Here is a 21,265-nt window from a genome sequence, read left to right as displayed (position 1 = left end):
GTGCGGCGGGCGGGCGGGCCCCGCTGGCGGCCGTGCTGGACGTGCGCTCAGGGAGCGTTTTCTGTCAGCCGCTGCCCAGAAATCCGCGTAGTGCCGAGCTGAGGTACATGGGGGGCGGGAGGGGAGCGCTGAGCGGAGGTGAAGCCCCGCCGAGGGCCCGCCGGGGGTAAGGAGGCCGTGCTGAGGGGCTGTCACCGGCGGGAGCTGCCGGGGGCTGCGCGCAGGAGCCGATTTTTTTGTTAATTTATTTTTTTTTAACGCTTCTTTCATAACATCAACAATTCATTTAATTGTTATTTGCCTGTTCATTTGGCTATATTTTCTTTTCTGTTGCTTTCTTTTGTTTAACATTGATCATGTTTCACCCTGTTTTTCATTCCCCCCTGTCTGCAATCAACTTCTTCATTCCAATAAGGCTGGGCACAGAGTAAGTTTACTCCTCTTAGCTGTTGCTAACACCGGTGGTAAGGGCTTGTTAATGTTACTAGATGATACGAATATCAGATGGTACATATGAATTAGAGGCTGCTCTTCACGCTCAAGATTGCACCTAAAATTGCTAGCAAAAGCCAGATGTAACATTCTTTGCCACTATTTTATGTTGCAGATACCTGTGATTATTAAACACACTTCAATGCTTTTAATTTGTTTTTGTTATTGTAGCTTGCCAAGCTTTGCTTTAATTAATGGGAGCTCAAACGTGATTTGGGGGAAGATATGAGGCCTGCCAGTTTGTCAGTAAAGCAAATGGGTTTTGTTGAATGCACACACTCTGCTGACTTCGGCAGGGTTATGTTTTAGTGGCAGTATAAATTTATTGAATGTTCAATACATAACTAGTATTGCATGTCTAAGTACCTTAAGCATCAGCAAGAAAAATCTATTGCCACTTTAATAATCAGAATCACTTGTTACCCATTTTTCACCTGCATTCCAGTATATTGTCTCTAGGCTGATGCTAGTAAGGGTATTTTTCACTGGGAGCTCTTGAAAGACCATCAATTATGTGTCTTTTTTTTTTTTCCCTCTCCTGGGTTAGTTTTAAATTGGTAGCTCCCTGATTACAAAACTCTTGTATTGCTTTACCAATACTTTCAACCATCTGTTCTCTAAAGGTGCATGGCTTTGATGATGGCACTGAGACATTCTTAATCTAAAAAAAACCCAAACCAAACAAAAACCCCGCCCAAGTTCCCTCTGCCTGTTTTGATGATTGCTAGTGTGAAGATGGTTGCATGGCCTAAAAATTTAAAAAGCGAATCTTAAAGGTGATTTCTTAGCACAGTTACTGCTGCTTTTACATTCATCTGTTGGGGCTGTGTCTTTTCCAGACGCATTTGATGGCTGTCATTTTAGGAACTGTGTAACTAACAGAGCATTGTGGTTAGAAGATCACCTTTTTCTTTTTAACATGGAGCTATTTATCAAGTTGACTGTCTCTAGATCCAGTGTTTTTGCAGTGTGGTGGCATAACATCCCATGCTTCATAGAGCTTTTCCTGCCCTTTTTTGCATAATTAATTTATTGCTGTGTCGCATTAATTTCTTTATTTGCAGGTTTAAAGCCTGCGATACTAAGCTATGGTCTTACTTCATCTGAATCCTTAATTTTGAAGCCCCCATTAAATTTGCACTCTCCTTGCATCTATCGTACTTAAACTATGACTATATAGAACTGGTAGTAGAATCGCTGTGTGCAGTAGTCTGGTTTATCTTCTCTGCAGTGCCCTGGGCTTTGGTTTGGTTTTGTTTTTTAAACTATTAGTCTTACTCTCTTGTTCAGTGGGTCCTAATACAGACTCTGAACAAGCTTCCCGTTCTGGTCAGCTATTAACACATGTTGCAAATTTGCTTTTTTTTGATAAGAAAACAGAAGTTAAATTTGGATTAAGAGTTTTAAAGGGAAGTGGCCACAGTTTAGCTAGGTCTGTGCTTGAATGTGTACTAGAGGTGTCCTATATTATTTTTTTAGCTGCTTAAGCATCCAAAAAAGTGGGATAGTTTGTGGTAGTTCCCAAATTTGTGTAAAATACATCAAGTAGTAACACGTGTCTGTTGTTAGACCTTGCACTGGCTTTCATCAACAAAATAATTCTGTAGACTACTGTGTTTGTAAAGCCCCCTTCTGCATAATGTTCTGCATTACTGAGGGAAAACAATACCTTGTAGCAATATTCCGTCACTGTTTCATTATTTTAGTGGGTATTACATCCAAATGCAAAGTTAGGAAACTGAAGAAAACATTGCAATGCTTTCTGCTTCCTAAGGATTCTTGCCTAAATAAGTATCTGTAACAATATTTCTTTCTTGTCATGACACCTGATAAGTTGGTGTTAGTATTAGGAGATCTTCACATTCCGCATCGATGCAACAGCCTCCCCGCCAAATTCAAAAAGCTGCTGGTTCCAGGAAAGATCCAACACATCCTCTGCACAGGAAACCTCTGCACCAAGGACACCTATGACTACCTCAAGACTCTGGCTGGGGATGTTCATGTTGTCAGAGGGGACTTCGATGAGGTAGTGTCCTCTCTTGATAATTACATATTTTTCTGAATCTTTTACATGAAGGCAACATTTGGCTTATTTGTAATTCAAGTAAAAGTGGGTAAACCGGGGTTATGTAGTACTAAGAGCACACAAAAAGCAAACTGGGCAAAAGACTTGGGGTGGCAATTAGTAATGTGAATTGCACAGTAAGTTCTCATTTGTCATCAGTATGAATAAAAGTAGTTGTGTACTTGGCCATGTCTAAGGACTTCAGCAACTGGGACCTGCTGTTGTCAGATCTTTGAAATTCCTTCATCCTTCCCCATTCTCCACCGTGCTCATAAAAAGCAGCTTTGTAGCTCTCATTTGGTAGCAGTAGGGCCAATTATATTGAATATTTCTATTAGCTTTCCCCATCTCTTCTTGGTGTTGCTTCTCCCCCCACCTCTTCTTGGTGTTGCTTAGAGTTGTTTTTAAATATAAATTTGTACATCTGGTTTTTATTTTTAGAACCTGAATTATCCTGAACAGAAAGTTGTAACTGTTGGACAGTTCAAAATTGGGCTGATTCATGGCCATCAGGTTATTCCTTGGGGTGATATGGCCAGCCTGGCACTGCTACAACGGCAGTTTGATGTGGACATCCTAATTTCAGGACATACACACAAATTCGAGGCATTCGAACATGAAAACAAGTTCTATATCAATCCGGGATCAGCTACAGGAGCCTATCACGCCTTAGAGAAGTAAGTGAAGTATGGGAAGTATCTGTGGGGATCTTCTTTCTAACAAAACTGAACTTCAGTGCTCTTTATGAAGGTTAATGTTTACATTCTAAATATTGGGGAGAGGAAGGGTTGGTAGTACTTGCTAAATCTTGACTGAAACAGATGACATTGAAATACTCAAAGCTTCAGATCTGATGTACTGCGCTTACAGAATTCATACCTGTTTTTCTCTGGGTGATTTCTGTCAGGTAGTGGTTGTTAATACACAATATGATTTTTTTCCCTCTCTTTCCAGCAACATCATTCCTTCCTTTGTGCTGATGGATATCCAGGCTTCTACAGTAGTTACATATGTCTATCAACTAATTGGAGATGATGTGAAAGTAGAAAGAATTGAGTACAAAAAATCTTAAGAATGTTTTTGCTTGTCTGGTATTTTTACCATCTCGTTCTGAACTGCAAGTTACTACAATACTTGATTGCTAGTTTACAGTACTACACTTACTCGCTAACAGCTTAGCAATGTAGCTTATTGGTAATAACTTTAAAACATTGTGTTTGCTTTTTTCTGTATGAATTGATTTGTAAAATATTCCATTAAAGTAACTGTTTAAATACTGTTCCTTAATGTTGTAATAAACTTCACTTCATAGAAAAACTAAGCTTTATGTTGTTGGGGGGAAAAAAAATGCAGTAGTTGGAGCTGCTTTTAAGATGCCTGATGCTCTAAAGGATACTTGTAAAGGGCTTGAACAAAAAGACTCAGTGCTGTGGGGCTATGTTACATTTGGTTCAGAATCCAGTTGATAGTTAATTAACTAAAACATTCCCCATTAAGGTAAATGAATAAAAATTGCAATTAACTCATAACTTAGAGTAGCAATTTCACTGTATAAAATCTTATAATCCAAACAGTTTCAACTACCCTAATGCTTGAATGGATGATGGTCTCATTAAATCTTTAAACAGTGAAGAGAGGCTTTTCTTTATTTATGGCTTCTATCTGACACTACATGAATATGCACTTTCCTCCATGTAGGGAGGTTTTAAGTAATGTAATTCCATACAATGCTGATACTGCTACTGAAGATTAAAACACTAGCTGGTCAGGAAGACTGGACATTCTGGCTCTCCTCTTGTGACTGCAGGGAACTGAATGTATTTTAACAGCTCCCATTTTTCATAACTGTTAACTTTCCAACAAAACCAGAGTTTTATCTTTTGTCTTCTACAGAAGAACATTTTGAATATCTGTGCGAAAAGCTGTGTGGTATTTGTCATGAAGGTTTGAGGTTAAGTTTCATAGACCTTAAAGGAGGAGTTAAAACCCTTTCTTCTGTGTCATAAGCTGGCTAAATAATAACAACTTCTATTCAAAATAAACCTGCTTTACCTTAGAAAAAGGCCAAGCATTTCAGCTTGGTATCTTGGGAACCTCCGGCTCACTGCTATTTCATGCAGTGAAGCACATGCCTCTTGCTTTATCCTGCCTGCAGACATACAGAAAGAACAAAGTTGAAAAGGAAACCTTAGCACACGTTCAAGGAATGTTAGTGACTGAGTGAAATATCAATTTACTGACAACTTCATAATTAAAAAAAGGTTTATAGAATAAGGCCAAAATTGCTATGTAAGTCTGTTTATTTATACTCACTGTAGTTAAAATTACAATTTGTCTACAAAGTATTTTACATGAAGTACATCATTTAGGGTTTTTTTAAAATGTTTATCGCAATTATGTGAGGTTATGTTTGTGTGAATTAAATCTTGAAGTGATCCTCAGACTTGAACATGGAGAAATATAGAAGAAAATAAACTAATCCTTCCTAAAACAAGTGCTGAACATGAACATTGCTGTTGAACAAAACCATGAAGTTCTGTAAATCTAAACTGTTTCAATGGGGATAGAGTATGGAGAAGAAACAGCCTAGAACAGTTAAGGTGGAAAGCTCAGAGTAGCTTTTGGTTACAAGAATTGAGGTTTTAGTTCAGTGTTCACTTGACCAGTACAAGCATTCTCAATGCATGGCCCCCTTCTTGCCAGTAGAGGGAGAAAAGGTAAATCAAGACTTTTTCGATGATGGTTCCAGTACACTGGTCTCTTCTGGTCTGTTCAGATACATCTGGAAGGTGAGAGAATAATAATAGCTTCAGAAAATTAAGACCTGGGAAAGTACTTGAAAGCATAAGGCTTAGCATGGCACACATTTGGTTCAAGTAAAATGAATTATTTGAATAAAGGGATCTTTTATTATATACAATAAATAGGCTAAGAAGTATTTTTGCTAAAAGTTGAGTGAAAGTCTTAGTTTAGAAAAAAAAATAATACTTTGAGTTACAAAAATGTTTTCTTTTACCTTCAGAAGATCAGATGATGGTATGTCTGCCAGAGCAGGATTTCCACATTTCTCTTGATATTCTCGGATTAGAGCTGTTGCATCATCGATGCTGCAGGAGGCAAAAGTTTATCAACTTTGTCGATAAGAAGTTCTTTAAAAAGCCAAGAATTTAGACTAAATACACTGAAGTATAAAAATAAGGTATGGCCCCATGTGTTTGAAGTCAGATAGGTCCTGTCATTTCTCAGAGGAAAACAAGCCATGACAAGCCTGGCATTGAACCTGTGGCTGTTAATAAACCCAACATATCCTAGAATTTAAACAGCTGTTTATTGTTTCCCATCCCATTTTGACTGCAGAAGTGGTAACCAAGTGACTTGCACAACTGATTATTTGGGGTCTGAAATGAGAGTTTGCAGCTGTGCACAACGAGCCCAAGTGCTGTGAGTCACTGACAGAGCCCTGATTGAGAACTGCCCCACAGCAGGGTCAGTGGCAAGATCCTTTGTTTTATTTAAGTGGAACATAAGAGGTATGTCTAAACTCCTGAAAAACTTGGCAGCAAACCCACTAATTCCCAAGTCTTGAGTACAGGCAGTTCATTTATTTTTTCAGTGTTCTTATTGCTGAGGCAGTGACTTCAGGATGCTACTACACTGAATTCATCTGAAGGTAAGGTAAATTGATTCAAATCAAAAGCATTTTTTTCTGCTATTTTAACTGCATTTTATGTGCTGGTAAGTCCAGGCTCAGTAAGCTGTTACTTTGGCTTAAATGACACTGTAAAACTCTCTCCTAAGTATGCACAGCAGTGAGGTTTTTAGTCGATTTATTTATTTAACTTAGCAATACTCTAAAAATTCTTGGAGACTTAAGTACTAGAAAATTTCCCTGACTTCAAATAAATGAAAATAAAGGAGATTCAATTTCTGCAACTGCTATCAGTCATGCATCCCTGTTTTATTAACTTACTAGTTCTTTTTGGCAAAGTAATCCACCAGTTCTTTAATTCGGTGAGTATTCATCAGTTGTTGCTTCAACAGTGGAAAATATTTAGTTTTCAAGAATTTTTCATATAGCTTCTCATTTATGATACTGTCCAAAACCAAAGATCTAATCTGTAGATTGAAGATTTAATAATGGAAAAGTATTATTTTAAATGTAAAATTTTCCTTTTGCATGAAAAGAGCCCAAACTCCCATACTGCAGGACTTTTATTTTTTTTTTTTAAATGCTGTGAAATGGCAGATTTTATGACGACTAATCTCAGATTCAGATGAGGCAATGAGTTAAGAAACTTGCTCTTGGGAAGGCAGCCCAAGGCAAGGTGACAGACAGTGCAGTTTCATATGTCCTTTAGCCTTTTTGCCTAAAATATTTATTTAGAAAAATAAAGTAGGTACTGCTGCAAACAATCCTGTCCTACAATTAGGGGCAGCCTATAACACAGCACTGTGTGTATATATATACACAAGAAGTTTTTTAGCTGAATAGCATTTAATAAAAATGTAAAAATCCCTGCAAATGTTGCTATATTTTAGAAGGGTGTGTTACATCAGCTAATGCTTGGCAAGATCAGGAGAGAGAAAAAAAGCTTCTATGTACACTTATGTATCAAAAAAGCCAAAGGCAAGTGAAGTAAAACTTATTTATTTACCTGAGAAGCAAATGCCACTACTTCTCCAGTGTTCATGTGTTCATCTATTTGTTGCAGCACAGTTTCTATGTTACATGTCGATAAGAAACCCTTAATAAGTTTAAAGCAAAAATAAGTTACAAAACATTAATATTCTGTGAATTATTAAAGTAGAAATTCTCCCTTCAGAGCAAGTATTTGATTTATTCAGGAACAATTAATATTTTGAAATTCTAAGTACAAACCAGAATCTGTGCAGTTTGACTGAAAGAGTAGTATTTGTTGCTTTTAACTCTCAAAGGGTATTTTGCTGTAGCTGTTACAGACTTTTTTGACTCATTGTCAGCAGACTAAATGTCTTAGACTAATGCTGTAATTTGGGGAAATCTTTCTGATCTTAATTTAAATAACTGGAAGTCTAAGAATTTAAGATGCCTTTACTAGTGCCAGTTTACTCATGACAAATATGGGCACAGCCTATAATCTTTACCTGGGAGAAAAATGCAGAGCATAAATTAATGGGAACAAATGAGAAGAAGGAAACTCGAGATACATTGAATAGTGAGGATATGGCAAAAGGTTTACATCAGAACTTACAATGCCTATCAAGCATCTTTCTAACAAGTTGGGAGCTTTTACTCAACATTTTTCTGAAGAAAGCTCCAGTACTGACAATCTGAAACTAGCCCACTGGTAGCTCCTCAGCAATTATCATTATCTTCACACTGCACTGGTTTAGATTTTGTACGTTTTTTTCATGGGTTTTATGGGTGGGATCCCATAAAATATCCTCAAAACCACAAAAGGCAAAGTAATTTGACAATATTGCTGAGGATGACTTGAAGCTAGCTGGTTTTGCTTTAAAAAAAAAAAAAAAAAAAATCAGAGGAAGTGTTCACATGATCCTTTTCAGAAGGAGAAATTCAGAGTAATAGCCTTTGTGGTTGGGAAACGCCAAGCAGCTGACATATTTAAATAAGATGGAATTATAGATTACTATCTTTCACAGTTTCTGGTGAATATAACATGCTTAAAGACGTTTCCCTTGCACAAATAGAACAGAAAACTTATTATTTACCTCAATTTGCTGCGCTCTCTTCTCAGACTGAGGAATCAGCAACAGGCACCCCAAAGCAAAAGCTGGAAGGTCCAACTGTGCATATTGTTTAGCTATTCCTATGACATCCAAGTCAGCCAGAACAGGACACCTTCAGAAGAAGATTAGGAGTGAAGTTCTCTACTATGCTGTGTGTAACTGGATGGCTTAGTACTGTCAACAAAACTGCATTGAGATTTTTTTAAGCCAGATAGAACAATACATTTTTACCTCATTTTCAGAAATGGCTAAGCTATGTGAGTTGAAGTTTCACAGAATACAAATGCATGATGATTTTGTAGCTTGGAAAAAAAAAAAAAATTCCATTTTCTCTCTCTCTAAACACCCAAGGCTCTGTTTTGAGGGAAGTGTTGGCCAACTGCCCAGAGCAATGCTTTGGTACTTATGTGCACAGTAGTGTAGGCACGTTCTTCAGCTGGATCCCTTTTCAGTATTGCGTAACTAACTTTTGGTTCAAGTCAGGCTCTCTGAGCTCTTGTTCTTCTCTTGAGCAAGTCAGAGCACTGTGGTGAATAAGACAATGATTTATTGTGCTTTTTCACATTGTAAAGGCAATGCAAAATGGTTTATGTACAGAATGTTTGGGAACATTAATACCATAGGTTAACCATGTTTATAGATGTGCAGCTATTAGATTTTTGTGATGTCAGGTTTATTCTTTGTAGAAAAATGAATTCTTTCTCTCTTATACTCTGTGTTAATAGTTCTAGGAAATGTGCTATATTTTGGGATAAGAAAGATAACTCGACTTTTAGGGTTGATATGAGTCCTTTAAAAATGTCAGGACAGGAACAGATAGCCCTCATGGGGGCAGCAACTGGGCAGATAAATGGGTTTTCATCAGTTTGTGCTGCTGATTCTGAGTCCCAATTCAGAGAGCAGTTCCCAGTGCAGTTTAAACAGCCAAGGTACAGCACGTGTTGTGAACAGTCTGCAGGCAAGCATGGAATTTCTGTTTGGGTATGTGCCCTGATCCTGTCCTTCCCACAAGAGGCAAAAGGTTATTCCTCATGCCTCAGGTTCCCCAGTTTTCAGAGCTCCTTTACATGTTCCAGGGCAGGTTGCTGGATGAGAAGTTACAAACAGGCATTCCCACTCAACTAACAAAAATGTGGGATGTACCATCTACTTACTTGAGCAGAATCACAAAACACTCACGACATTCCTCTAACTGTTTAGGACTTGGTGGACACGAAGCTAAGAAATAAAAAAACCATGATGAAGTAAATATATAACCAAGTTATTGTGTAAGCATGATAGCTAGTAACAACCCTACCTGTGAGAAATGGTGACAGAACTACACTTCGCCAAGCTCGACTGAAGTTGGGAGTCTGTTGACAGCAAAGTTTTAAAGTATTAGCCAAATACATTTCTAATTAAGTGTACTTGTAAACACAGACACACGGACATTCAGACCCACTGTATGTGGAAGAAGCCTGTCGATTTTATTTTCTTTTTAATCTGGATGAATTATTCCCTAACGTGGCTTTCTTCAGCTCATAGCCTAAGACTTAGCCGTGTTTTGGCTGATGGCAAAATTATTATGACCAGCTTTACAAAACCCTCCAAGTAAGTGTTTACTGAAGGAACTACAAGTGCAAAATATGCTATTTCAGTGATTAATAATGACACATATCTGCATACTGCATTCTCATAAAAAATAATCATTCAAAGAGAATCTTTTCATGCGTGACACTTCATGGCATAGATGGCTGCCATTCACACACACAAACAAACAGGATGCTAAATTCCTGTTAAGTGGAAAAAAAGACTAGGAATCAGAGAATATTTGCTTACCTCCCATAATGAATGAATCCCAGTAATTGCTATCAACACTCTTCTTAGATATTGAATCTGGAAAAAAAAAAAAAAAAGCAGCTAGTTTTTGAAGATGTGGCAATAACGTACAGGACTGCATTATGCTTGTGTTGTCTGCAGGATACAAACTTACAGTTTTTTAAGGTACCTCTGCTCCTTTGAAAGGAGTAATGGATGTATATGGAAATATGATTTGTAGTTTAGTAAATTAAATTATCACAAGCAGCAGCATATGTTATCTCTGTCAATACCCAAGATTTCTGGGAGTCTTAATACAACTAGTGCTGAGAAGTTTATGATCCCACCTTCTTTGCTACTAGTACCTAAATCTCATTAGATTAAAACTAGCTTTGGTACCTGTTGCCCAGTCCATGCTGTAGCAACATTACATAAAATCTGACAATCAGAGGTAATTAAAATTCTGAAGGACAAAAATCAGGATTACTATCATAATAAATAGATTTTAGGGATAATATTTTTGTGTGTATGTATATACATATATGCACAGTTTGTGCATATGAGTGTATATATTTGCATATGAAAATATGCATATTATGTTCTAAAATTACAATAATATGAAAACCTTTTTTCAGTTTATTATCATAGGGCTTACTCATCTGAAATGCTTTGTGCCTTTAAAAAAAAACCAACCTAGAACAATTTAAGATCAAAATTCTCAAGCAGTACTAAACCACAAATCTCTCAAAGCTTCATCAGTTCAGTGTCTAAGAGACAAAAATAGCCATGCAAATTATCAAGAATTGTTCACAGTAAGTTTATAGTTTATGTATCTATCCCATTCTTCAGAAACTGGTGGATAAAAAAGCGTTTTTGTCACCTCACTGCAGTTCATTAAAAATTTCTTACCATATTGAAACCGAGGAGTTTCTGTAGTAGGCCATTCCACAGTTGGGAATCATATACTTTGTATTCTAGACTAAGTTCTGTCACCAGCCTAACAGCCTAAAGGAGAGGAAGGACAGGCTATATATTATTATACATTTGTGATCTTCAAACCTTTACTGCTTGTCAGCGTAATTTTAGATTTTTAAAGCATTATCAGGACATTTAACTCCAGAAAGGCCACAAACAAACCACTTCCAAAATTATTTTACACACGTGAGGAGAATTAAAACAAAAATCAAGCCCCCCACCTATACATGATATCACTTTATTTTCTAATTGTAGGAAGGCTAAAAGCTTTTTTTATCCGTCCTTTTCAAATTTTAGACTAGCATGTGTGTGTTTCAACTAAAGCACAGCTCACTTCCATTTTATGGCTGTAAACCTGTCCCTGGCATATTAGATAAGTAACTAATAGCTATTCTAATGGTGTAACCTGTTAATATCTAATTCATATTAAAGTATGAAGTATGTTCAAGCAGCTCCTCTGAAAGAGGAGAGTCTTTAGGGTATTTGCATATTCACTGGCATTTTTAAATACCACTGTGAGTAGCATATCATGAGCAGTGTATGAATAAGCCAGAGTCCACTGGAGCAACATTTGTTTAGAAATGCATGTGCTACATAGAAAGGTGTACGTTTCATACAATGTGTAACAAACAAAAAATTACAGAGGATTTAAAAATCGTACCGTGGGTTCGTGGCTGTGATTCTTCCATAGCCCTTTAATCATTCCTTCCTTAGGACTCTTATGAAATGATTCATAAGTATATGGAATATTCAAGATTTCAAACTCTGCCAGATAAATGCAGCATTTTAGAAAATACCTATAAAAAAGCCCCCCCCAAACCGGGAGTTAATGATATTTACAGTGATTATTATATTATAATTCACACAATGAAGGTCTGGATAATACTGGAAAAGTGTTCTGCTGTTCCTTTAAAAAAAAAACAAACAGGTTAAAATAAATAAATTGTATTTGTACTTATGAAAGAGATCTTAATGAAGTAAAAAAACTTCCTGGTAACTGCTTAGGGAAACCTCATTCACCTGAACAGTGGATGGCTTGGATCATCTCTAAAGATAAACCAGTTACTGTAACTCTTACAACTAAAATTTCATTCATGCACAAAGACTGTATATTTATAGAAACCCATATGGAGCTATTTGGTGTGATGTACTTTGAAAACATCCCTTTCCGTTAAAAAGGCCCTAATTCTAGATTGCCAGCATAGAAACTCTATTCTAGATATTTTCTAAGGAAGTTAGTTCTACAGATATTTTCAAAGGAACATTATTCTGCTGGGATTTTGGCTCCTTGTTTTTGCAGAGGACTATGTCTTTGCAAGATGACCAGTTCCAAACTCTGATGAACAAAATACTATATATATGGGTAGGAGAATATGCTTCAGTTGCTAAAGAAGTAACTGAAATCTATGCAAAATGGAACAAAATATTTTCCATGTAATGTCATATTACTTTCAGGTTTACTAATTAGGACTGTGATGCACTGGACTACATTATAGTGAAGTTAAAAGATTAATTATGCTCTTCAGAAATAGATTTTTAAAAGCTCAGAGAAACAGATTAGTAAAAACCATATCTCCAAATATATGATATTTTTTTTCCAATGGTTGTTAAAGACCAACAAAACAACATTCTTAAAGAACCCTTAAGGAAAATTCATCTTACTTTATTTTGTGAATGGGTTTCTTGAAGAGTGATTCCACGGTGTTGGTATCTGCCAAGTAGAGCAGACACTTAAGTGCTCTGCTCCTGTGAGCAAATGTCAGCTGAGTAACACCAATTGGCTGAGAGGTGGGGAAAAAACACAGTGAGAAGTCACAATAGGCTGAACAACTAGAAAGAGGGTTATATATGTCTAGTATGATCCTTTCTAAGATTATATTTTCACTGAACGAATCCAAATACTAAGTAACAGATTTGTTCACGTTCAACTTCTATACTAATCAGTTGAAATATCTGTTAACTTCAAAGAACACTGCTGAACCAGGTGGTTTCCCAGATTTAACACTATTAATGCAGGCAGGAAAAATATTTGTGATATATGGTATCACAAATACATTTCGTAAATGTGAAAGACTGAACGTTAAGGTTCTGCTTATAATTTATATAAAAAAAAAACCCTTTTACCACTCTCCTTTTATTCTACCCAAAGTAAGCCAGCTTAAAGCACATTCCAGAAAATGTTTAATGAAGTTATTTTCAGATAATATCAACAATAAATTTAGAAAACTCAGAGTTTAAGGGCTGGTCCTGACAGTTCAATAGCAAAATTCAATGAACATCACAGTTCTACTCCTAAGGTCGGTAGGACAAACATAGAGCTCATACAGATAACTAAACTATCCAAAACATAGCTAACCAAGGCCCTCAGCTGAAACCCATACAGTTAAGCAGACAACACTTGATTTTCATAAGAGTTAAAAATTTCATAAGAAGCAAGCTAAAACAAGAATTTAAAAACTTACAGATGTGGCAGATGTTGTAATTGCAAAAAGCATTCTTGAACTATAATCCACTGGGCGTGACTGAAGTAGATATATAACTCTGCAAAAAAGTATTTGCTTTTAATGCGAGTACAGCATAGCTACTGAAATACAATGATCAAATGTAAATATATTTCACTGTGAAAAAGAAATTAAAAATAATAGATTCCAAGGATATAGAAAACAAGGAGAAAAATCTCCAAATAGTTACTCTTAAACACTTATATCTAAGCTATTGCAAACGGCATTTCACTGCATAAATAATAAGTATTTGATGATTCAAATCTGATGTCACCAGAGAGTAAAAATAAGAACACAACAGTGAGTTCTGAATCACACACAGTTAGGTTTCTTGAAAAAGCCAGATATAGTTAAACTTGTAAATTAACAATAATTCGCCATATTATATGTAAGACAAAACACATACCTGCGGAGTTCTTCATCTTCCTGTGCATCTCCAAAGATTTCTTGAGCTTTCTTTAAAAAGATATACAAAATGTAGTTGGGAGAGTTTTTGAAATTTTTTTGATAAATAGCTGGGTTATATCCTGCTTAAATCCTGTCTTAAAAGCTGGGCACCCCTGCTAATGCAGCCAAGGAAAGGAATTCTGGTTTTATCAGTCCTTTCTTTATTTAACTGTATGCTTGGCAGTCAACACCATTCCTCAGCCTGCCAAGTGGGATTTTGAAGGGGAGGCAAATGCCTGCTCCCTGCCCTTGCTCCCCGAGCTGTATGCTGCATAGACAGCAGTTAACTCTCTGTTAGCTGAGTTGCAACAGGAGAGGATTCATTTTCTTTCCATTCTAGAATCAGTGTTTGATGTTTGAGTTATATTTACAACTCCTTTAGGCTGGCTACACAAGCTCACTGTAGCACCAAGGATAAAATTTTAATCTCTATACAAAGAGAAGGGAAAGCATTTCAAATCATTCTCACTTGAGATGTTATTGAGATACACTTGAAATACTGTCTGTGTTAGGTATTGAATTTGTTAGTACTCTAACTTTAGATGCAGCTTAACCAGATTCATGAGTACTAAAGGCAAATTGTGCAAAATAACCTTAGTCTTTTGAAAAAGTGCTAAAAATATACATATTTTATGTAATTGGCCATTTTTCTCTCAAAAAAGAATCTCCAGCAATGACTTACTTCTGAGGGCAGTATACTTGGGCACAGCCATTTATCCAGCAGTTTATCCCAGATTTTGTTCATATCCAAATCGTTGATTTCTGCTATCTCCTTAGCTGCCATATGGATATCTACATCAACAGGTAGAGACAATGTATTTACAAACTAGTATTATCTTGCTTAGCATCTTTTAAAGAACTTCTTTTTGCTTCTTTGAAACTAGATTATGAATACCCACCTGGATAATCTCTGCCAGTTGGATTCTGGATTCTCTGGTCTATGCTGTGGTGTTCATATAGTAAAATGATCAGATTTGCTGGTTTCCCAATAGACTTTAAATGCTCTCGAGTGTCCAAGTTATGTGTTATTAGAACATTTTCTGTTGCCGCACGCTTATACTGCATATATAACTTCTTCTGGAGGACTTCTGCTTTTTCATGTGAATCATCCTTTAGCAAAACACCACAGTTTTATATAAAACAACCTCCTTCTACTCAAAAGCACTAGAAAAATAATCTTAACTTTTTATAGTCGAAAACTGTGAACTGGGTAGCAAGATCTGTTCTTCAGATGTGTCTGCGTATCTCTATCTACAGGTATTTTTTCCTTAAAGAGACAGTATTAACCATGCTGCTTTAGCAAGAAAATGTATTTGGAAAAAAATTGTTAACAAAGGTATGTTGTGAAAAAGCCAAATAAAATATGTACCACACTTATGTAAAATTAAAATATCTGGAGGTAAGATGGAGAAGAAAAAAAGATTGAATATTAAACCTCAGCTGCTAGAATTACAGTTTAATTTTGGCACAATTCTATTCAAAGGTGTGACTAAGTATCAGAGACCTATTTAGAGTTCATTGTGTCTCAACAACTCCATAGCAAATTTGATATTTATAAGCAAGGCTGAGATTCTTATTCACCTTTCCCTACCAACCATGTAAAAATGAGCCTGAGAATCAGATTTTCTTTATATGTACTACTACAAATAGCTGAAGAATTTTGGAACTCGAAGCAGAAGTTAATATTGATATTGATCTAACAGCTAGAACAGATTCCAAGACATTCTCCTGCAGCAAGAAAAATGCACAGAATGGGAGAAAGAACAAATTATTCTTTCTTAAAACTGTATTTTTTTTGTTCAACCTCCAAGAACTGGAAGCCTTATTTTTGTTAGGAGGTGAACAGGAGCATGTTACCAGACAGAGAGGGCCCTTTTGAGGGGTCACTTATGCAGCCACTTCCCCAAAAGAAACTACTTCCCATATCAGGGTTGGTTATGGTACAATTTACACACCACTATCCAAAACACTAACATAAGTACCTGGCTACACAACAACAGTCTTGTAGACAGCATACCATTACCTTAGCTGTAGTAGTCTTTAGCCATTTCTCAGCTAGATAGAGACAGAATTTCAATGCCTGAATCTGGTCTGGCCCTTAAAGAAAAAAAAAAAAAAAAGGAGGGGGAGGAAATAAATAAAGTGAGTTTTCATTAATCCTTTCTACAGTATACAATATATCAGTTTTATTTCAAAGAATTAAAAAAAAAGAAGCTATTTAAATGCTAGAAAAGCTCTTGTGCTTAAAGAGCAAAAATAAAAAATCTGTTCGGATTCAGATAATAGAGAAGCTATCTTAAATTTGGCTGGAATATTTGCTTTTGCTAGAAAACTTGTCTGAAGATGATATGAACATGCAGAAACTTTAAGCAAGACAACATGGCTTAAAAAGAGAAAAAAGGATTTAACAGTGATACTGTGTTATAAAATGGCTGTTGTTCTAGCTTACTCTTCAAAACTGGATGTAGGAGACAAATGCATTTTTATTCTCAAATTTCTCTGGGTTTTAGCCAAGAATACTGAACAACTGTTTGGTCACAGGCTGGCTTTTCTTTTCTTAAACCTATTCTCCTCCTCCTGTTACTTCACCCCTCAAGTCCTCACATATGCACTTTACCTGTTGGAAATTCTTGTGCAATCTTGTGAGCTATAGCTACAGCCCACTCTGGATTAATTATAGACAGCAGATATGACTGAATTGTCTGCACAGTTTTAGTTGTTTCCTTGTTAACAACTGATGTATATCCAGTGTTTCTCATTTCAAATATTTTCGGTTTCAAATTTTTTTCAAAGACATGTCGAGCAGCAGACATGTGTAAGGTATCCAGTGAAACCTAGAAAAACATTGAAGTAGATGAAGAGTTGTCAGAAGTTATATAGTGAGGCCAAAATCATGCAAAAGAAAGACAAAAGCATTGTTTTGGGGTTTTTTTTGGGGGGGAATAATTTTGAAATAAATTCTTTCAAGATGCTACTTTACCTTCATTAGTTTGGAAATCAACAGAAGTGTTGGGAAGGATTCCTCACTGAGCTCTGCAGCTGGAAGAAAAAAAGACAGCTGTCTATGATAGTGTCACGGTCCACTTGCAGCTTTCTCTGTGAGCTTAAGCACTTTCAGTTTTTTGTTAGATGCAGACCTCCATTGGGAAAGGAAGAATATAATCTTAATTATCCACACTGGTCTGGGTAGAGTGATATATGGATTACTTTGTTTTTTGAGACATCCTAAAAAAAGAATTTGAGTACAGAATTCTCCATTTTATATATCATTTTAGCTCCACTGAAAGCCAGTTACCTCACCAGCAGCAATTTGGGAGCACAAGTGGTTTCAGAAATACTTGGGATGAAAACTGCATTAATAAATAAATACAATCAATATAAAATATATACTGTAGAATTTTAAAGTTCACAGATAGCAGAGAAAGGGAATTATATCTCGCCATAAAAATTACTGAACGTACATATAATGTTCCAGAAACCTTGTGCAGTTCTAAAGAATATCAGATGAAAGGGTAGTCTGGTTTGAGCAGCTGGAGACAGGGGAATCATATGCTCCAAAACATATTGGTGTTCTAGGTCTACAGGGGGAGAAAGTCTTTTATAAGATTCCAGATGTTTGAGGAGGCTCAAAGCCTAGGATGGAAAAAAAAAAAAAGAAATAAGAAAACTGAAAAAGAAAACAAAGAAAAAGCAAAAAAGCCACAAGACCATTTCTCCCTGCCCCCACCAGTAAACACGCCTAAGTCCTGGAGGCATATAATATTTTTTTTGGCAGAGTTGGTACATATCTATAGAGTTTTTATCCCTGCTGTGAGCCATTGCTGAGAAACAGCTAAGAGATTGCTTTTTCCTGAATTCTATTTTCTGAATGAGAGCTGTGTATATAGAATAATTCAGTAAATTTCAACCAACTCTTGAACAGCTACACTAGCAAACAGACAGAACAGGACATGGATGCCATTATCAAGGTAACAGCAACATGTTTGGACATACCTGATTCAGCTCGATAGTTTCATGCTTTACATCAGCAGTTTGTATCGCTTTCAGGACAATTTCAATAGTTTCATAGTCATAAGGATCAAGCTGTTCAAAATAATGATCCGTTCTATAAGATCTGATATGATTTGTCTTATAAAAACATACAACTAAGTTAACTTACTCCAATTTTAATACCAACTAGATTGACATTGCACTGAAGAAACAATATAAGCATCATGACACACTTCTCTAAAACAAGACTATCACTTTGTAGTCCTAAATCCTAAAAAAATTGTCAAAATATTGCAGACAGACCAAACATGAAATGATGAATTAAAAAAAAAAAAAATCCAAACCCAAAACTCAACCAAACAAAAACCCTCAAGATCTAATTTTTTTTCCCAGTATATTTCCAGTGTGCTATGATACTCAGAAATTTTTTTTTTTTAAATTATTTTCTGGCTTCTTTTTAAGGGAAGTTGGGAAGAAAGACTACCTGTCTTTAAAGAAATTAGATATGTTGCTCTATTTTATTTTTTTTCTAGAGAAGTAGAAAACTGAAACTTAACATTTATATTCTTTAGGAAAACTTGATAAAAAAATAACCTTTTCAAATTTCTGTGGAATTATTAACCTGTAATTCACGTGACTTGCAGCATTTAAGACTAGATGTATAGTTTAGGGAATCTTTTTGCTTATTTTGGTGTGGATTTCCCCCCCCTTTTTTTTTTACCTTGTACAATATTCCACTGAGGCTAATGACCAGGTCTTTCGTGCTTTTCAGTAGAGGAATTATATCTAGTGCTTTAGCTAGTAATGTGGAATGAGGTTGTTTCTCACTGTATTCTGCAGAGTCATCCCCAACATGATTTGTATTAGCATTCTGGAGAAGAAGTGTTTCAATGCAAAGCTGCAGTGCGGCATCACTGTCCAGCATGAAAGTACTAGAAGAGGACAGAATATTATTTTCTCTGTGACCTTTGGTGTCATTAAGGTGCTTATTTTGTTATGAATAAATTCACCAGGGATCAGTATGCATCTTGATTAATACTTTAAAAAAAAAACCAAACCCAACCAATTTGCATATTACATTAATTAGGTTCTATTTAAACCCAAATAGATTTCAGTAGGCATGGTTATTATTATAGCAACAATTAAAACACAACTGATTTGCTTCAATAATTACCTGCAGTAATTCAATACGAGATCTGTGTCCACTTCTGGGTTTTGTACCAGCGTTCTTATGAGTTGCTTCTTTCTTATTGGTGGTTGTCTAAATACAGTCTCGAAAGAAATCTACAGATAAATAAACATTTTATCTTCGTCCCAAAGAAGTCTTTCAGACAATATTAAGACTAATTCCTTATACAGCTAACCATTTATATTCTCTTTAATTTCAATCCAGATACGTTTAGAGCAGGAAAAAGCTGTGCATTTGCTGACTATGCCCTGTGCCAAAGAATACTTAAGCACCAAAAGTTCTTTTATAGAACCCTCAATTATTGCATTTCTCAGTTTCTGAGGCTGATTTTAGCAGATAAGCAGAATTAAAAATTAAAAACAAAACAAAACAACTTCCTTTACATTTGAATGGGAAATCTGTCTAAAAATCACAATACATCTCAGTCTATACTGACATTTAATCAGTTAATAAGACGCCCAAATCAATCTATCAATCAAACTTACACCAAATTTACCAAGTTGGATACCCCATTCTGCATCAGTAACCAATTCCTGGAATTTTTTTTTTTCTTCTGTTTCATCACATTGGTTAGCAAGCTCTGCTCCAACCAGAGCTACTGCCTAAAAGGAGTGAGAAGGGAAGTGAGTATAATAAATAATCTGAAAATTGGGAATCCTAAAGTCTAAATTCTGAGTCTAACTTAAAAGAACTCACAGACGATCATACAACTGTGTAAAATGAAAACGAACATCACAGAAGAAAGTATCAGGACTACCCAACCTCCTGAGTTGGCAGTTCAAAGCTACTTCAAATTTGAGTTTCTTTATTGAAAATATTTTGTTAGTATTGTGCTAGTGAAGCTAATACAAAAGGTATTTTTTAGGCATCATCTTTCTCCAAATTTGTCATGCTTCCTCCCCGTTTCTTTGTTATGCTTTATTCCCCATCTTCCTTTATATTTTAATAGACATTTATTTATTAATTCTGTTCTTGACAGCTGCTGTCAGAGAACAATTTCTCCAAAATTATGAATAAATTATGATGGGACCTGAAATAAACAATTTCAAGCTTTGGAATAAGTCATGACAAGCTAACCTAATGCTTGGGCTTATATCATGCTAATTATTCACAGCAACTGTCTGTGCACAATCTTACACTGTGGTAAAGAGAGGGAGCTTCTCTCAGTGGCACCTAAATGAGGAACCTGTTCAAAGAGCTATACCCTTAAAAATGGCAAAGTATTGCATTTCCATATGATATTGCTGACATCTTCTTTCTAAGGAAACTCTGTAACATTCTCTGATAAAGAAATACAGCTCCTTGTGAATTTACCAAAACTTTTCTGTAATTTTGACATGTATTGTTTATGACATCCCACAGCTTTCTGAACATATCTTCCTTGGGCAAAATTGTGCAATATCCCAGTGCCAGGTTCTGATCTATGAGACGACAGTTGAACACCTGTGTTTTAGGGAAAAATAAAATAATTTTAAAAAACCCACGTTATAAACTTTAGGAATTTATGCTAACAGGTCTCTTTGTATGAAATATAACACATGAAGAGTACACTGTAATTTAGAGGTGTATTGGGCCTTTAAGTTAGAGGGGGGAAAAAAAAGGAATAAAAATGCATTTCAGATTTTAGAACGTAAAATCTAATTATACTGAAGCCAGCCTAAAAGCAACTTCCCTTAGTCTAAACTGCCTTAGAAGATGGTATATTGCAGGTTTTGCAGATTTTTTTTTTTTTTTTAAAAACTCCCCTCAACTAGAAGTCATCAATAAGATAGGGAATACCTATGGATCATAACAACCATTATTATAATTTAGGAGTCCTTAAAGGATCCCACAAATATGAAGCAGAGCAACTAGTGTATATGATCAAAGAGCCACAGAACATAAGAGGCTCAAATTTGCCAGGGCTACAAGAAGTGGCTGCCAGCAAGGTGGGGTCTGTTCAAAGGCAATTGAGAAGCCTGTGCTCCAGCTGCAGGAGGAAGCGAGGCAGCTGGGACTGCAGGGGCCAGGCTGTCACCCAGCCCACCCTTGTCCCGTTCTGGTATTGAGCCATGAGGCTGGGGAACCCAATCCCTTCCC

At 36.1% G+C, this 21,265-nt stretch overlaps 2 protein-coding genes across 2 annotated transcripts in view; one reads left to right on the top strand and one right to left on the bottom strand.

The window, feature by feature from the left end:
- Positions 1-184: 184 nt before the first annotated feature.
- VPS29 (VPS29, retromer complex component) lies at positions 185-3,894 on the top strand (the record flags this gene model as incomplete). The annotated part of the gene is made up of 4 exons (XM_026859975.1): positions 185-427; positions 2,327-2,518; positions 2,999-3,234; positions 3,512-3,894. Coding segments are annotated over 4 exons (789 nt in total), but the record flags the coding sequence as incomplete, so codon positions are not given.
- A 2-nt stretch (positions 3,895-3,896) lies between these two features.
- Positions 3,897-21,265, bottom strand: part of KNTC1 (kinetochore associated 1) — a 42,470-nt gene continuing 25,101 nt past the window's right edge. Inside the window, exons 40-63 of the mRNA XM_026859797.1 lie at positions 20,501-20,629; positions 19,672-19,788; positions 19,172-19,281; positions 18,719-18,929; positions 18,001-18,090; positions 17,469-17,640; positions 16,988-17,046; positions 16,625-16,841; positions 16,031-16,104; positions 14,907-15,117; positions 14,690-14,799; positions 13,967-14,016; positions 13,522-13,600; positions 12,722-12,840; positions 11,721-11,856; positions 10,994-11,089; positions 10,106-10,162; positions 9,585-9,639; positions 9,442-9,505; positions 8,270-8,399; positions 7,213-7,302; positions 6,528-6,673; positions 5,574-5,664; positions 3,897-5,339 (exon numbers count right to left, since the gene is read on the bottom strand). Coding sequence (XP_026715598.1) covers positions 5,280-5,339; positions 5,574-5,664; positions 6,528-6,673; positions 7,213-7,302; positions 8,270-8,399; positions 9,442-9,505; positions 9,585-9,639; positions 10,106-10,162; positions 10,994-11,089; positions 11,721-11,856; positions 12,722-12,840; positions 13,522-13,600; positions 13,967-14,016; positions 14,690-14,799; positions 14,907-15,117; positions 16,031-16,104; positions 16,625-16,841; positions 16,988-17,046; positions 17,469-17,640; positions 18,001-18,090; positions 18,719-18,929; positions 19,172-19,281; positions 19,672-19,788; positions 20,501-20,629 — 2,673 coding nt within the window. The 3' untranslated portion in view covers positions 3,897-5,279. The remainder of the gene's footprint in view (positions 5,340-5,573; positions 5,665-6,527; positions 6,674-7,212; positions 7,303-8,269; positions 8,400-9,441; positions 9,506-9,584; positions 9,640-10,105; positions 10,163-10,993; positions 11,090-11,720; positions 11,857-12,721; positions 12,841-13,521; positions 13,601-13,966; positions 14,017-14,689; positions 14,800-14,906; positions 15,118-16,030; positions 16,105-16,624; positions 16,842-16,987; positions 17,047-17,468; positions 17,641-18,000; positions 18,091-18,718; positions 18,930-19,171; positions 19,282-19,671; positions 19,789-20,500; positions 20,630-21,265) is intronic.

Source organism: Athene cunicularia (genome assembly GCF_003259725.1).
Source record: "Athene cunicularia isolate RWA chromosome 15 unlocalized genomic scaffold, athCun1 chr15_part1, whole genome shotgun sequence".
NCBI lineage: Eukaryota > Metazoa > Chordata > Aves > Strigiformes > Strigidae > Athene > Athene cunicularia.
The sequence above is the reverse complement of the archived record's forward strand: the minus strand, read 5'-3'. Positions and strand labels throughout refer to the sequence as shown.